This window comes from Triturus cristatus, chromosome 2_1 (assembly GCF_964204655.1).
Source record: "Triturus cristatus chromosome 2_1, aTriCri1.1, whole genome shotgun sequence".
Classification (NCBI taxonomy): Eukaryota; Metazoa; Chordata; class Amphibia; order Caudata; family Salamandridae; genus Triturus; species Triturus cristatus.
The window spans coordinates 501,240,073-501,257,584 of NC_140581.1; the positions used below are offsets into that span (position 1 = coordinate 501,240,073).

At 50.0% G+C, this 17,512-nt stretch overlaps 1 protein-coding gene across 4 annotated transcripts in view; it reads left to right on the forward strand.

The window, feature by feature from the left end:
• Positions 1-17,512, forward strand: part of LOC146865549 (baculoviral IAP repeat-containing protein 1-like) — an 851,823-nt gene that overhangs the window by 683,089 nt on the left and 151,222 nt on the right. For 3 of the 4 annotated variants that reach the window (XM_085632363.1, XM_085632364.1, XM_085632365.1), the window contains one exon: positions 15,654-15,740. The exons of the other annotated variant lie outside the window; for it this stretch is intronic. In XM_085632363.1, the coding sequence (XP_085488489.1) occupies positions 15,654-15,740 (87 nt within the window). The remainder of the gene's footprint in view (positions 1-15,653; positions 15,741-17,512) is intronic. 4 annotated transcript variants of the gene reach the window in all.

A 17,512-nucleotide genomic window follows, 5' to 3' on the forward strand; every position in this document is an offset into this window, starting at 1 on the left:
ATAAGGAGAATTGTATTATTTATCTTTACTGGCTTTAATGGCTTCTTAAAAGCAGGCTGATTCAAGTGATGCTCTGCTTTAGTATTGGAGGAGAAGGGAAATTACACCCATAAATAAATACCTCCATGAGAATTTTCCATGTACAAATATGATTCTTTAATTGGTTCCATCATGCTTATATTGGATCTCTTTTTCATGTGGAACCTTTTCTGTTGCCTCGTGGTAAAATATCACATTTTCCAAACAATGTCATTCGCATGTACAGTTGTCAATTGGGATATAAATGTTTGGGCGGCATCCCAGTTCATTGGTTTTTTCTCACCATCGCCATCACCATCACTGCTTGTGATTAATTCCAGCATCCACTCTTCTGTACCATGATGGGGGCATAGCTGGCTGATCATGGGAACAGGTGGCTTCAGACAGGACTGTGTGGCCAACACTCTGTTCTAGTCCTAATCTTTCCAGTAGATGAGCTGCCACCCAAAGAATAACATACTGCCTGAAAGGCAAGGCGAGCGAGATTCAGAGGTGCTGGTTATCTACGGTTGAAGGATTACTGTGTAGGGCCAGCTCCACCATTCCACAAATCCAAATGGTGCATGGAGCTGAGCCATTTCAAGCCTCGTCTAATCAACCCCCTCTATGGTATACATGAACATGATGCGGAAGCAGGCATATTGGGCCGTCTTGACATAGTCGCCTTTCAGTGAAGGAGTGGAACTCAGAGATGGTGGCACAACATATGTGATGGTGTCAGCTGGGCAGTTGCCACTGCCCTCTGTCGTAAAAGGACTACTGAAAGGAGCATGCTGCTCGATCTGATCCAGTCACCCATCCTTTTTTTTTTTTTTTTTTTGAAAGCTTTATTGAAATTAACACAACATTCCAAACAGTAACCAACAACACAAGCCAGCAATAGTACATCCTCGTTACATATGTGGTACATGCCAATGCAGACTCATATATATATCCATAGCTTTGGGTGCTCCTGTCAACATGTTCGTCCGTCACTTCAAGAACCCATCCACGCAGGGCCAGATCAGACCTGTCAATTCTACCCTCCAGTGGTACACATTATCAGACCCAGGCCTCCCCATGTCCAATTGGGCAACCGCTACTCAAAGTAATCGGCCAGATTTCCTCCCATCCCTCCCCGGCGAACCACCACCCCCTCCCCGCCAGGCCCCCTGGGCACACCCCGGACCCCCCACACTCATTCATCCAGGTTAGCCTCTATCTCTCGTTGTTCCTGAGCCCACCGCACAAATGGTTCCCAAATGTCTCGCGGACGGGAGGTTGATGGCATCAAGTCGCAGAATACGCTTAGCTGCTCATGACCATAAGTCACGTCTGCCAGCCATCGCTTCACCGAGGGCACCCGGCTTCTACCCCAGTGGATCGCCACCCGTCTTTTAGCAAATAGCAAAAGCAAGGTATGCAGTTTACGGTCTTTAGGTGGCGTGTGCTTGACATATCCCAGTATCCCACCTCGGGGGAAGGGGCATCAGTGCGACCCAACATCCGGTGTGCTATCGCGAACACCCGGGACCAAAATTCCTGAAGCCTGGGGCAGGACCACGCCATGTGCAAGAACGAGGCAGGCTCACCCCCGCACCTCCAACAACCGGCCCCCTCCCTCAAGCCCATTCTATGCAAAGCAATCGGTGTTCTGTAAAATCTAAGCAAATACTTGAAATGTATGAGCCTCAGTTTATAGTTTGGAGAGAGTTCAGCTAGCTGTCCACAGCAGAAGGCCCACTGCTCTTCCGACAAGGGAGAGTCAAGCTCCTCGTTCCAGTGCTGTAAGGACTGAGGCTGCACCACCGGCGCCTCATTCTGCATGGTTCTATAGAGTCTGGTGACTAATCTTCGAGGGGACGGGGAACCCACCACGCCCTCCAGCGCCTGGAACACCGGGGGGGCCGCCGGGAAGTTCTCGCTCAACGCTCGGCATATCTCCCGCAGTTTGTGGTATAAAAACAACTCAGAAAAATGCACCGCCTGCCCCTCCTCTGCCACCGGCGGCTTCATGAAGGTCTTATCCGGGAAGAGATCCGCAAATGTATGCAGGTGCATCCTACGCAGTAGAAGCGGGCTGATGCCATCTCCGATACAGGGCAATAGCGGGTTGCGCTCCAGGGATAAAGACGGGGCATACAGGAGTGGCACACCCGCCCTGCGTCGAAGTTCCACCCAGACCCACCGCAGCATCTCCGCAGTGTCCACGTCTCCTCGGGGGCGGCGCGCTTTCGCACAAATTGCCACTCTTAGCGGGATCGGCGCTACAGTGTCCTGCTCCATGGCCACATGCGGCTGGAAGGGCGTCGGATGCACCCAAAAGTGCAAGAATTGGGCCTGCGCGCATAGGGCATATAAGCGCATATCGGGTGCTCCCAGCTCTCCCTGCACCAACGGTAAAGTCAGCATGTCCCAGGATGCGTGCGCCTGGCCACCAGCCCACACCAGCCCGATCAAATGCGACCTTAGTGCGACAAAAAACTGCTAAACTTTCTCAATTTAGTAGTCCTAAATTTAGATTTAGGACTACTAAATTGAGAAAAATCCTAATTTTAAGACTTTTGGTATTCACAGAAGGCATTTAGGAGTCCTAAAGTTAGGAGTCCTAACTATACTACTACTAAACTGAGAAAAATCCTAATTTTAAGGCTTTTGGTAGTCACAGAAGGCATTTAGGAGTCCTAAAGTTAGGAGTCCTAAACTTAGGACTACTAAATTGAGAAAAATCCTAATTTTAAGAATTTCGGTATTCACAGAAGGCATTTAGGAGTCCTAAAGTTAGGAGTCCTAACTATACTACTACTAAACTGCGAAAAATCCTAATTTTAAGGCTTTCGGTATTCACAGAAGGCATTTAGGAGTCCTAAAGTTAGGACTCCTAACTTCTGTGAATACCGAAATGAGTAAGTGCCTTCTGTGAATACCAAAATGAGTAAGTGCCTTCTGTGAATACCAAAATGGTAGTAAGTTTAGGATTTTGTCTTAAGTTAGTTCTGTGAATCGGGCCCCTCAGCCTTCAGCAAACCCAGGATGTCCGGGGTGGTCGCAGCGTAGAAGCGGCTCTCCAGATCTTTAATGTCGGCCTCCAGCGATGCGAGCGTACCTCTTATAGCTTTCAGCACCCCGGCCTGACGCGCAATACACTGTCCGCGAATCACCACTTTAAAGGCCTTTCACAGGGATGCCTCAGTGTCCACCGAGCCCGCATTAAGCGCGAAATAGTCAATGACGTCCACCCTTATCTCCTCCTTAAACGCCTCGTCCAGCAATGCATGCCTCGGAAGACGCCATGAGAAACCCCGCGGGGGCAAGCCGGGCAGCGACAGTCTCAACAGGTAGGGCGCATGGTCTGAGAGCGAGCGCGTCATATGTTCGGCCTCCACTGTCCACAGAGCTGCGTCTCTAGACAGTAGCCAATAGTCCAATCGGGACCAGGAGCAGCGGTGGTCAGTGATGCAGGTACCCTCCCTCAGCTCACCGTGTCTAGCCCTCCACACATCCACCAGGCCCTCCTCCTCAACTATCGCCCCCAGAGCAGCACCCGCCGCAGGGTGTAGGCTGCGGACGGCACCCTGCCTATCCAAATCATCATTTAACACTGCATTGAAATCCCCCCCCCAAAGAACGGTGTTGCATCCAGCCGCCCTCACCCTCGCCCAGACATCCTGAAAAAAACCAGGGGAGTCTACATTCGGGCCGTAAACGGCCACAATTGTCACCAATACGCCACATAAAAGGCCCCGGACTAAAACATAACGGCCCTCAGGGTCACAGTGCGTCAGTTCTTCCCTCCAGTCCAACCCACGGCGAACGAGAATGGCCACCCCGCGGGCATAAGCGGAGTACGTGGCAGAGTACACATGGCCTCAGCGAGCATGGCGTAGCCGGGGAGACGAGGAGAAGCCCAGATGTGTCTCCTGGAGGAGGTAAATGTCTACCTTATGACGGACTAAATATGCATGCACTAGCCTGGCCTTTCTGCAGTCATTCAGACCCCGCACATTCCATGTTACACAGCTTAAGACGTTAGGTAATTTTAGCGTCATATCCATAGCCTAACAATCCACCCCGTATTCTCCACATTTCTATGCACTCTAGCGACCACAGAGCAAATTACATGTAAGCTGGAACCAAATACTAAACAAAAACATCCCAACATCCACCTCCCGCCCACTCCAACCCCCCAAATAGGTCGTGTATTGCCCACCCTGGAATCAAGAACCTCCAACATAGTCGGGAACCTTCCCATGGGGACGTGCCGTAGCCAGCGTCTTACCCCGGTTAGAACAGGGCGGCCAGAAAATCTGCAGGCAGCCCGGCCCGGTCGAGATCATTTGTACAAAATAAGGGTGCATGGCAGCTCGGCAGAGACTTACAAAGTAGGGAGCTGACGTTTACAAACCCACATCAGAACTGCTACCAAGCGGCAGAGGCAGTGAAAGTACTTCCCATTAATACGATACCCACATCAATCATTGTCACTCAGGTTTCCAGCCGCAATCTCCGCTCCTCCCGTCTGTCGTTTTTGCTTCTTCCCGCCCACATGTTTGGCAAACTTCATCGCCTCCTTAGCATCCGCAAAGAAGTGTGTGGTGCCTTCAAACGACACCTTGAGCTTCGCCGGGTACAGCAACGAATACGGGATCTGCGCCTGAAGGAGAAGTCTCTTAGCTGGTGCGAACTCCCTTTGAGCCGCTTGCACTGCTGGAGTAAAGTCTGGATAAAAGGATATTGCATTTCCCTGATGCGTGATCTTTCCCCTCTCTCTCGCAAGTCTAAGGATAACGTCTCTGTCCTGGTAGTTAAGGAGTTTAGCAATAATGGGCCGCGGAGGTGCCCCAACCGGCGGTTTTTGGCCCAGCGACCTATGTGCCCTCTCCACCACAAAGACCGTGGAGAGATGCGGGTCAAACAGCTCGTGCAGGAGGTCGGTGATGTACGTCTCCATTTTGGAGATGGCGGTCGTCTCCGGGATCCCTGTGACGCGGAGGTTGCTGCGGCGCGATCGAGCCTCTAAATCATCATTCTTGGCCCTGATGACGCTCAGCAGTCTATCCATGTGCAGGAGCTGATCCTTAGTCTCGACCTGAAACTCATGGAAGTCCGCAGCTCGACCGTCCAGCGTGTCCAGGCGCGTCTCGTGAGCGGTAACCTGCGTCTTGACCAACTCGAGCTGCGATGTCATGGTGTCCAGCTTAGTGTCTATGTTGCGGAGGCTGGATCTCATCTCCAGCATTAAGGTCCTCAAATCTTCCCCTTGGTCTTCCACCACCTGGTCAGGCCTGCCCTCCGTCTGCACCTCCGTTCCGGTGTCGACCTGCCGCGTCGCCCGCTTGCTTTCGAAGGTTATCTTCGATTGTTTGGCGTCGTGCTTCCCCATGGCAGCCGCCTCGGAGATCCCGCCTGAACCACCAAACGGAGGGCGGCCCTCCTAGGCAAGGTACAAGGCCCCGCACTCCCCGCCGCAGACTCACAAGCAGATGCCGGTCAGTTCAGGACCTAAGTTAGCAGGATTGTCGTCCGGTCGTGCCCTGGGGTCAGAGCAACATCTCCCCCTCATATGCCAACAAACCACGGGCCGCTCACCGCTCCTGCCACCCTCTCTCTGCAGCGTGGTTATAGCTCCGCAGTTCCAGCAGCGTCGCCCCCTGGCAGGCTCCTTCACAATGCCCCAGGGCACATGACGCTCCCCTCGCCCGGGTCACCGCTCACCCCCGCGCAATGCCACAAATGCGCTGTTGCAGGCCCCCGGCCCAGCCGCACAGTGTCTCGCCCCCTCCGCACTCCAACAGTCTGCTCAGGGCATCAGCCAGTGTTCACTTCCCCCAGTTAGCGCTCCGCAGCGGGTACGGCTGCTCGCCTCGCCAGCTAGACAAGTCGCAGACTCATGTGGATGGCAGCACCCCGGCTAGATTTCCCAGATCACCATGGGAGCAGCGCACATAAGCTCGTCTTCTTCGGGGCTTCTGTTCAGCTAAGGCTGCTGTTCCCCTCCCCCACTCGGAGCGCTCATCGTCTCGGACGCCAAGCCGATGCCTCTATACCTCTCACCCACGACACCTCCAATCCGGTTGGGCATCCGCGGCGTCAGCAGTCTCCCATCCGCTATCGCATCCAGGGTCCAGGTCCCAGGCGATCCGCTAGGCAGAGACGTCGGGCCTTCCGCCACGCGGGCGCCCCGGCCTCAAGTTACGTAGTGCCGCCTCCAGGTCCCGGCAGCAGCAGCGTCGCACTCCGCCTCGGCGGCCGCAGGGCCGTTTATCCGCCGTCAAAGCCTCCCGGCCGCCAAGATTTCACCTGCGGGTGCCTCGCTCCATGCGCTCACGTCTCCACAGATCTCGACGGTCTCAGGTCGCCCAAAAGTGCAGGATTGATTACAGGATTAGATTCCGGCCGGCGGAGCTCGCTTAGGCAGCGGCCATTCCGCAGCTCGGCAAGCCACGCCCCCATCCAGTCACCCATCCTTGGCCTGAGTGGAGGGCATGCGAGTGGAGAGGGCTAACCTAAATGAATCCAAGGTGGACCGCTGCAGTCCAGGGTGGCCATGTTGCTTAGGTCTGAAGTACCAGCATGGCACATTGTGCTGCTCTACCGGAAGGGCGCGCCTCATGCTCCTCAGGATTTGGACTGCAATCAGCAGAACAGGGGGCAGGGTTCTGGAATACGGGGCCATGGGAGAATCACAAGGTGGGTAGTGACCTGCCCATTCACTCCGCTCCCTTTTAACACTTGAAGCACCTGAGGCTCCTTGCTCTTCCTCATGCATTGAGACAATAGCTGTGGCAGCACCCGCAGAGACATCAGAGGTTCTGCTCAGATGCACAGGGCCCCTCTGGTTTGGGACAGGTTTCAACTTTGAAGACACGTAGACCCCCTCTTTTTACCTTCAATCATGTGATACCGCTACACAGGTGCATGGGAGCTTGTTGACACTGGTGCCTGACCTAATTGTGAAAGTGAAGTCACAACTAAGATTACTAGTTGACTTGTAAGCCCTGACCTGCTTCCTGGCTGGAACTGGGCTCTGCATGTAGGGAGTACATGTTCTCTTAATTTCAATTTGGTTTGGTACTGACACAGTGCCGATGTAGATGGGGGTCTGCCTCTTCCAAAGAATGCCTACTATCACACAGCATGTTAGATTGCAGAACCAACATATTTCTGTGATTTAACCAGATTTTTGCAGTGGCAGACCAAACAGCATGGCCTAGAGACACGATTACTACCGTGGGCTAGCTGTATGATTTTGACGTGCTCCTGCCATTCGACAAACTGACTAAGGCGTTTGAGCTCCCTTAAGGCCAATCAATTGCTGGCACACTCTCCACAATCGAGGGCGTTGAGGTGCACCTGGGGAAATGGGGATGCTGTACCTGAAACAGACACAACAACACAAATTCTTCTGACGTGGAGCCAGTGCTATCATCGAGTTACTTTACTTCATAGGTCCATCAGAGATATGGGCAAAAAAAGCTTGCAGACCGAGAGCCAAGTGGGAGGAGGGCTTAGAGGCCAAACTCATTTATGGTGAGTAGACACATGCCCTACGCTACATAGTCAATGGTGCTAAGAACGTGCTCTTCATACTCTTACAGTTCAATTATATACTCCGCACATACCTGACACCAGCACGGTTACAGGCCATGCTCTCAGACATGGTATTCTCTTGCCCTAGTTGTGGTGAAAGAGATGCCTCTTTTGGACATATGGTCTGGTCCTGTGAGGTGATTTACAGATTGTGGGACTGGTAGCCACAACCTGCACTGTCTCTGGGTAAGTCTTGGATTAATACCCGACTGAAAACCGATAAGTCTCACAGTAAACTCTTTGATTTGACCCTGATTCTGTCTAAGAGAGTAATTTCCTTGAACTGACGATCCACAAAGTCTCTTGACCACAGTAAATGGAAGCATCACCCAAGCAAGCTTGCACAGGCTGAAGTAGATGCCTTTAGTCATTCTCTTAACACTGCAGGCAGATGATCAGTGGTCTCAAATTGGGACTCTGCTATGGAGCATAGCTGAAAAGTCTGATGAGAAATGATCTTAAACAATCAATCTGTGACACCCAGAGCATAATCATGCAATGTTTTGAATCATAGTAGTCCCCATGGATCTTGTAACATCTGCAGGCATGTGCTGTGCTTCTCCTCACCCATGCGAGGCATTTAGGAATAAGACGTCCCTAACTCATAAAACTCTGTGAGCTTGCCCACCTACCCAGACACCGTACAGTACTTTGTGGCAATATTTCTTGATGGTTAAATGTTCTAGTTGGATCTATGCTATCTTTATTGTACTAATTTCCTCCTGTTCCATCTGATATGCCTAAAAATATGTTGCAAAATGTATATGCACTGTCTTTTCGGGCTGTGGCATTAGATGGTGCATTATTATTATTATTGCCTTTTCTTATTAAAACATTTCAATAAAGAACAAAATTCAACAAACAACATATTTACCTGGGTTGTGTGATGTAGGAAAGAACCAGGTTGACTACAAAGCTTGTATACACCTCCTCCCCCACCACTAATTAAAAAGGGTCCATGACAGCAATGCAGGACAGACCTGAGAGCAATTGGGAGTGCTATCTTGACCCAAAGTGATGGGAAAATTTACGTCCATGAGTTTCCTCATCTAAAGAGATGGGTCCAGACCACCTGCTTACCAAGAACCAAGGCTGGAAAGCCTCAAACTGCAAACAGATGCACTGCATGCTTGAGACAGTCTACGAAATGTGGACAGTCCTAAAGAATAAGATAAACACAGTAGTCCTGGCTGATGGGCGTCTGAGAGCCAACCAAAGTAAGATCCCAGAAACGGTAGAAGCAACTGAGATGGCAATGACCACAGTTGGGTCCCATGTTACAGAATAGAAATGCCACTATTTTACCATGGAGATGAAATTAAAAGCTGTTTTTTGAAGAAATAACATCAGAATTGAGAGTCTTCCTGAGAAGGTGAAAGGTCTCAGCTTAGAGCTGTTTTGTAAGAATGGCTGTGTGTCCCGTTGGCTCTAAAGTGTCTCAACAAGTTCTCCTCAGTTAAGATAACCGCCACAGCTGGTGCTTGCTCAAACCCACTGTTTATTTCCGGAGGTATAGAAAAAGCTTCAAAACCTATGCTATTTTTCCTTGCCAAATTTTGAAAGGGAAATCTCTCTTCACTAAGACTTCAAGGCGTGGGGTTGGGCTGAAATTTCATCTGCCACGCGACACTACATACAAACTGGAAATATTAGATGGACAAATACTTAATGAGCTATGACGATAGACTAAATTGAAGCAATATGGAAGTCTGTAACCCAATTGTCACTATGGTAATGGATTCTCCTTCAACAACACGGGTGGTGGACTCAAAGTCTTCCCAGGAAATAGATAGATAGAACTGACTGTTATCCCTTTGATACAGATGAAATTGTGCTAATCTAGTTGTTTGTCATGTCAATGCCTGGGGTGAGATGATCCTCTGTGTAAGTATGGCCTGGTGGGCACTTACACTCTAGCCACCTGGGAATACAAGAAATATACTTTCTGAAATGTTTGCAAAAGGATGGGACCCTTTGAAGACTTTGCTCCTAGTTTCTCTTACATCTTTCTTTTTTTGCTTCTGATGAACAATTTACAGTTTATTTTGGATGAGTTATGGCCCCTCTCTGGCACATTGCTGGGTTAGCCTTCTCAGAGGATGGGGTCAATGGACCTCGATGAGCCTGAGGTAGAGTGGTTGTCTCATGCTCAGTTAATGATCATTTTGTTTGTCAGTTTACTATGGTTAATGTTTAGGGGGTTTCCTTTGGCAAGCAGAATGTTTGAAGCGTTTCATTCCTGCCGTAGGGGGTTACTTTAGTATTGAGAGGCTGGTCTCATGCAAGGGAGACGTGAACACTGCCCCAGCTCCATGCACTGCATCTTGTGCATTCACCAGTGTCAGCAACACCTAGCTGAGTCCTGTTAGGGTTATTAGTGAAGATAATTTCTGCTGTTTGCACTTTTCAGAGCTTAATAATGATCCTACTGCATATGCCACAGCATGTTCCCATTCCGTCAATAGGCTTGCAAGGTCAGATCATGCAGACAGAGGTACGGGTATGCTCATGGCTACTGCATCATTCCCCAGATAGCGGGGTCCACTTCGTTTGCATCCCAGTGAGTAGCGCTAACACACTGTATGCCACCTATTCACGCCTGTACACTGAACAGCTGGGATATGATTTACATGTATGCCTTGGTGGGAGGGTAGGGGTGCGTATCTCATGCACTAATGTTTCAGGCAACATGATTCACCTGGAAGATTTCACTTTATTGACACAGAACATCAGGGGCATAGCAAATCTATCTAGGAGGTATATGGCACTGACTTTTCTGCAGAGAAGATGCACAAATTCTCCATTCATACAAAAAAAAACACTTGGATGGAAATGAAGGTGTTAAGGTAAAGTGGATGTGGATTTGACAGCTGTACTTCATCGTCCTTTCATTGTGAAGTGTTAATCTGGGTGAGACCTGATGTCCCATTTCAAAAAGAAGTTGTTTTGGACAAAAGGGAAGATAAGTATGTTATGGTGGAGGATTGATTGGATGGTGTACCCCCCACATGGATGCGTGTCCATGCCCCTTAAACAACTGGTGGATGATAGGGGCAGCTCTTACAATGACAATATGGGTGAGACTATTATTGCGTTTTGAACATATCCCTTGCTAAGTATGCAACGGCAAGTGGAAGAATGAAAGAGACTGGCTTGTCCACTGGGGTCTGGGCGACAAATAGCACAAGATTGATCCGCTAGCACTTGAATACTCCTTTGTGCACACAATCAGTATGTTAGATTGGACTAATTCCTCTTTGACACTGGCAGAGTGTGCTTCACGACAAACATTGCATATCTGGGGAAGTCTATTTTCTACATAACTCCTTGTTTCTGATTGGGACATTGCGGTGGCCACATCCATATATTCCAAAATGGTATGTTCAGATCTCAGTGTTCTGAGACCTGGCTTTTAGGGGTACCATAAGTGACATGAGAAAACATTATTTTTCAGGGAACGAGGGCCCTCAGAAGTTGTGGAAGTTGAATGCCTCTGGAAGGTTGATATGTATCGGGCCTTACCAATATTGCTAAGTTGCTTGAGGAAAAGGTAAATATTGCTTTACTGATGGAGAGACATTGGTGCCTGGACTATCATTCGTATACCGCTAGACAACATCTGAAGTGTGTTAAGGAAGGGAAAATGCTAGTGTAGCTGGTTAATGTTGTCCCTCGGGGCCCCAATTGACACCATCAATGAACAAAACCAGCAACTTAACGTGCACACAGTGTGGAATTAACTCAGTGTTTGCCCCTTATTACAGAGTACTTTGTTCCAATTGTTCATCCCCAGACAAAACCCATTTAGCCAAAGTCTAAGCAGTAGCATACCAGCAGACCAGTGTTACTTACCATCTTTTCATCAACTCAGAAAGTTCCCTCCCTGCTGGTGGGAGCCGCGTATTTTCCCCAAGCAAATCAAAATAATAAGGGGCCCTAGGCTGCTCCTCATCATCCCTCCTTCCCCCGTTGGAAACAATTGCCCCCATCACATACCACCCAGCCATGTAAGTAGATTTCCATCTGCCCCATATCCGAGCCCACCGGTTGGCTTTAGCCTTGTCTCTTGACATGCTACTCTGCCCATATTCTAAGAAATGGGCTCAAATCCTAATTCTCTTCATGTGCTTCCCCTTAGACTCCTCCAATCGTACCAGCAGGAAACACTCGTTAAGACTGCAGAAGCCCCTGTTAAATCTTGAGCCTCACATAGCCCACAATACATCTTGACTTCCATTCCCCCATTATCTTCAATCTAACTTTCTCTGACGTAGTAGAAATCCTTCCATTGCCATCCCTCTTCTGAACATTTATATCTCAAATTTAGCGTGCAAACAACCCATTCCCTTTAAGCACTTCCAGTGCAATCCAGCACCTATCTGTCCATCACCCTACTGCCATTCTCATGACTTGTGCCTTGTTGCTTCCCATGCAACCCAGTATATCTTCTGTAAGCATGTATCTTGGTCCCTTGTCAAGTCTCCTTCTGTCAAACCTACACAGACCCTGGCTTCCACTAACTCACATGCACCAAACTAGTCAGTAAAAGGATATGAACAAATGCTCGGTAGCCGATCACTCCCATTCTGATGCACATACATATCTCGCCTGACCCCCATTACCCTGCCAATAATTCCACCAAGCCTGATCCTTGGTCCTTGTCCTGCTGCTCTGCCTGGACCGACCTACCCGTCTCCTCGTCACAAATTCACCCCTATTTGGGTCACAGCTCCTGCAGCATCTCCCATTGACCCTAACACCTTCCAAGTTCCCTGAATTATCACCACAGACAACTTTCTGACTATCAGTAACATTATGAAATAAGCTGTCCCCTTCCTCCCTACCTACATGCATTGTCCATCGCAGGCACCCTTCTCTGCTAGTGCAAATTCCTCCTCAGCCCGCTGCTAGGACTTCCGGGTAAACAAGGTGTAGTATATGTTCTTAGGTTACTGCTCTAGCCTTTAATGGAATGTCTATCACTTGTTATGTTTTCCCTACGAATGTTCACACATTCCTATTCTAAGTTGGTTCTTAATAAAGGACTTCAACTTTACCTTCTGTACGTGCCGTTCATCTTCCACCACACAAGGCAAGCAGATCTTCTGCCAACTGCGTCACCTCGACCTTCTGCAATCCTGCATGTCTTCTGCTACTGCCATCCTATGTCAGTGTGCCTCTAGAGTAGTCCACCGAATCCTGTCGACTAAAAGCAAGATAAGGAATGACCCACCTAATTATCCAGCCCTGGTGTTAGAAAGGCTCCAAATCCCAGCTTTCAATTGTAAGCAATGCGAGTTAGCTCCCTAGCCACAGAATCTTGTTTTGAGCGAATGACTTATTTTTGTCAGTAAGAAACGGCTCTTCAATTTTTCTCAGTTCGCTTCCCCCATTTCAAGGCCTATGCAACCGGAAATAATTTCCAAAAAGGGCAATGCTATGTTTGCATATTTGTCAGACCTGTGGACATTTCTTCCCACACCAATTTCCTGCCTGGTAACAGCCTAACACCCCTGTGCTCAATGCTATGGAAGAAGAGCGGACCGGGAAGAATTTGCAGCTAATGCGCCCGAGTGCTCCAGGATGAATCAAGAGAAGGGAGGGGAGGGTTAGCAAAAGAGAAGAACTGCCCAACCAGGCCAGGTACGGACTAACATATGCCCCCAGCCCCTCTCTTCAGTATTTAGCATTATCTTGGCGGGGGAAAACCCGGATCAGGAATGGTCCAGTGTCCTTCGAAGGAGCAAATGCCAGAGAAGAGCTTGCCCCCCGTTGTTCAGAGGATCAACACTGCACCCACCCCGAGGATCGAACGGTCGGCAATCAGTCTCCAGCAGTATGAGATGGAAGTAGCATACTGCCCTGGCACCAAGAACCCCGCCGACTTCCTCTCAAGGCACCCAGCACCACAAGACCAACAAGGCAATGAATCAGTCGTTGACGCAATGGAAGCTCACCTAAACATGATCTCCATGATAACTTGCCAAAAAGCCTTGACTTTCGAAGACACCGCCGCGGCTGCATAAGGAGATCCCGTACTGTCCAAGGTGCGAACAGCCGTTCAAAGGGGACACTGGCACCAATTCCTGCAATCTGCCAACAACTGGGCCGAGCCTAAGAAAGAATGTCTCCTGAAAATGTGGAGAATTTGAAACGAGTTAAGTGTAACACAAGTAGGGATTCTGCTAAGAGGGTCCAGGATAGTGATACCGTCCGCTCTACAACACCAAACAACCCAGTTGGCCCACGGAGGACATCAAGGAGTCGAGAGAATGAAAGGCCGGATGCGATAGAAGGTGTGGTTTCCAGGGCTGGAGGCTTAGGTAGAGGAAACAGTGAAGAGGTGCCCAGCATGCCAGTTAACCAGTGCCTCGGAGAGACCAGCACCTGTCTAGATGGAAGAACATGGAAAGACCCCATTGGAGAAGGTAAGCATCGACTTCGGGAGCTTCCCCGATGGTTAGACGACCGTAGTGATGATCGACAGCCACTCCAAGTTTTCCCTGGCAGAAGTGGTCAGCTCCACTGCGTTCTCCCATGTTGCCCCAGTACTCGAAAAGGCGTTTGCCATGTTCTGATGCCCGGAAGAGATCAAGAGCGACAATGGACCCCCTTTTCAAGGAAGCGAATTTCAGGAGTTCCTGCAGAGGCACAGCATACGACATCGCCGTATCACCCCACAATGGCCTCAAGCCAACGGGGAGGTTGAGAGGTTCATGAGGACCCTCAACAAAGCTCTACGGATTGCTGTAGCGGAGAATGTGGACCCTGAGCATCATCTGCAATCATTCCTCAGGGAATACAGTGGCATCCCCCACAGTACTACCTGATGCACGCCGTTGGCGCTAATGTTCAATGGACTCCGCGGGGATATGCTCCCTGTCTGCCCAGGGTGGATCCCACCCCCATACCACAGGGAAGATGTCCTAGAGTGGAGAAAGGATCAAAATCTCGCCACCAGCAAGGCACGGAGAGCAGCGCCCAGAAAACTACAAAGGGGAGACTCTGTACTTATGAAAGACAGAAGGCCAGAAGGTAAATTCCGAACGAGGTATGAACCGGACAACTGGATGGTGGTAAATGTGAAAGGGACCATGGTAAGGGTAGCGAAAAGAGGAGAGAGTCACATGGAACATCTCTTGGCTCAAGAAAGTGCCTGACCCTCACTCCACCCAGGAAGCTGACAGCACCCAAGGCCCCGACGGGCACGATGGAACAGAACAAGAAGAGCCCTCCACGGATACTGTGCCGCCGCCAACCCCAATGGCACGCAGCGATGTGCGTCGAAACCACCGACCACTGGTACATATATGCCGGCGACAATGAACCCTGAGCAACCGAAGTCCAGCGTTGTTGCCCGGGGTTTACACAGACAGATACAGACTAAGAGACAACCCCAGGCCCAGCTCCAGACTAAGAGGCTAAGAGGCTACGCCTGTCAGGTGGTGAAGCAACTAACCTCCAGCCAAAGAAAAAGAGACTGAGTTGGGATGGGATGTAATGATTAAGGCAGTCTAGTTGTTCCCGGCCGCCGGCGGACATTGTCGCACCCACGCGCTCCTTGCGGGCGGGGCGTGCACAATAAAGGAAAGGGAAAGGGGCGTGCACGCTCGGGGGCAGTCGCCACATAAGATATCCACTGGTGTGTGTGCCCAGTTTCTTTGCGCGGCGCGCACCTCCCACAGCGCACTTCTAAACCTGCGCTGCATCACCACAGAAAGTACGTATGCGCTGTAAACATACTTTTTTTAATTTACACATGAGAAAATGCTTTTGGATAGGTGAAATTTAAATTCATATATAGATTCCAGAGCGACTCCTATGGACTGTGTCTGTTTCTCTCTGAATTCCCAAAAATAAGACATTTGCTCTAAATGCAGGTCCAAACTAACAGAGGTAAATTATTTTGTAAATCGGGCCCATATTTATATCATGACATAGAGTCGTCAAGTCTCTCTATTTGCAATCCGAGTAATGTAATAATGTAATGCTCTTTATTCACTATTTTTTTCAATGTGATTTATGGATGGTACATATCTTTCTAGCTGCAGCACTGCCCCGCTTTGCATCACTTAAGGTTCTAGATCTCGGTGGCATGCATGTTATGATCGAAGATATTGCAGAAGATTTTGGTAAGTTCTAAATTAATTTGATATGTCAAAATTTCATCAGTTAAAAAGTACTTGAGTATCTTCATCAGATTGCATTATTCTAGTGGTTCCCAGTTAAAAAGTCCTAAATATCTGTTGAAAAATACATGCAGAACATCACGGCCTGCACACTGTTACATTGAGTTTGAAAGACCTATATCACCTCTCACTTAGCTTCATATGCAGCCATAGAATTCTGTGTAAGATACTGTTGGTCATATTTACAATGAATTGGCATAGAGTAGCATCACAAGTCATTTTGCTGCTCTGCACTACGCCAATTTGAAAGGACAGAAATGCACCGTATTTGCAAGATACTGTGCATTCCTGCCCTTTCAGCCAGCGCTAGCGCAAACATTTAAGTTGTGCTCCATTGCAGGCATCCTTGCACCATGGTGTAAGGTGTCTGTGTAATTGGCATGATTGTTTTTGTGCAGGAAGGGGTACCTTCTTGCACAAAAACTAGCTGAAGAGGCATTTTGCTCGTTCTATGTGTGCTGCAGAATGCAGCACACGTGGAAAGAGGAAAAACTAGGAGAAATGTTTTACCCCTGCTCTGGGGAGGCATATATTTTTGGCGCTGCCCCAGATTCAAGCTATGTTGTAACCTGGGCCAGTGTTAAAATCCATGGGTGTTGTGTGGGAACACTCACTGTAACATCCCTGGCATGCCTTCCTGCTGTAATGTAAGTCAATGCATTCCCAGATTTTCAAGGATCTGTAAACTTGGAAATTCTTCAGTAATCCCATTTCACAATTTAGAAAGGCTTTACCGAATCACTAAATAAGTTCGGTACATGAGGGGCTTGTCCAAGCAGCATGACCGACAGAACGTGAGCTCCTTCGGCTCCCGACCAGCCAGCTGATTGAATCCTGAAATATACTGTTTCACGACGCCCACGACAGAAGTCTTTGAGCGGCTGGGACCCTGCAAGTGGCTGGAGTGCCCTGGGAGTGAGTGAGATTGGGCGACGGCCTGACATCGGCCACAACGACTCCGTGCCCGTCAACCTGCTGGGCCGAATTCACGAGAGGCCAGGGATGCGGCCTACACCTGCTTGAGCTGTGTCCGGGCATCAGAAGCGGCGATTCCCTTTCCACTCGTCCCTCTATCATCGGGGGACTCGTCGATATTCGGCCTCGGAGTGAGTGACGATCCCTGAGGGGTGCCGCGAGGCGTCCAATGTCCGCCTTTGGTGCATCGGGGGCCCAGGCCTATTCCCCATTGTTCCTGTGACCCCGGCAATTGTAGAGGCGGCGCCTGCTACCATGGGGAGGCTGCCGGAGTGAGCGGTGTTCCTGCACCACTATACCTGCCCTGAGGTGAGCCGCGAGATGTGAGCTGGGCCATGGGGCGACCCTGAGAGGAGGTGCCGGTGGAGCAGTGATCGGCGGCGACCGCCCATAGGCATCAGGCGGTCGCATTCTTCCCCTTGTTGAGGCAGAGTGTGTGTAAGACCGAGGCACGAAGCGACTGGCTGCTTTGTGGACCCCCTTCCGTGGGGCCATTGCAGATCTTTCTGCTGGTACTTTGCGGCCCTCTGGCCTGTGGGGTCCCCGGGAGCTGAGACTCTGACACCTTGATCATGCCCTGCCGGGAGGCGGCTGCCTTGCTGGGGGAGGGCCCATCCTGCTCCGGGTGCAGAGACACTCGGCCGGACTCTTGAAGTATTTGCCTTGCCTGCCTGGTGATCGCGGGGGTGCCTGATTCCTCTGGGGACCCTCGGGCGGTCGGCCTCCCAGGAGATGGGGCC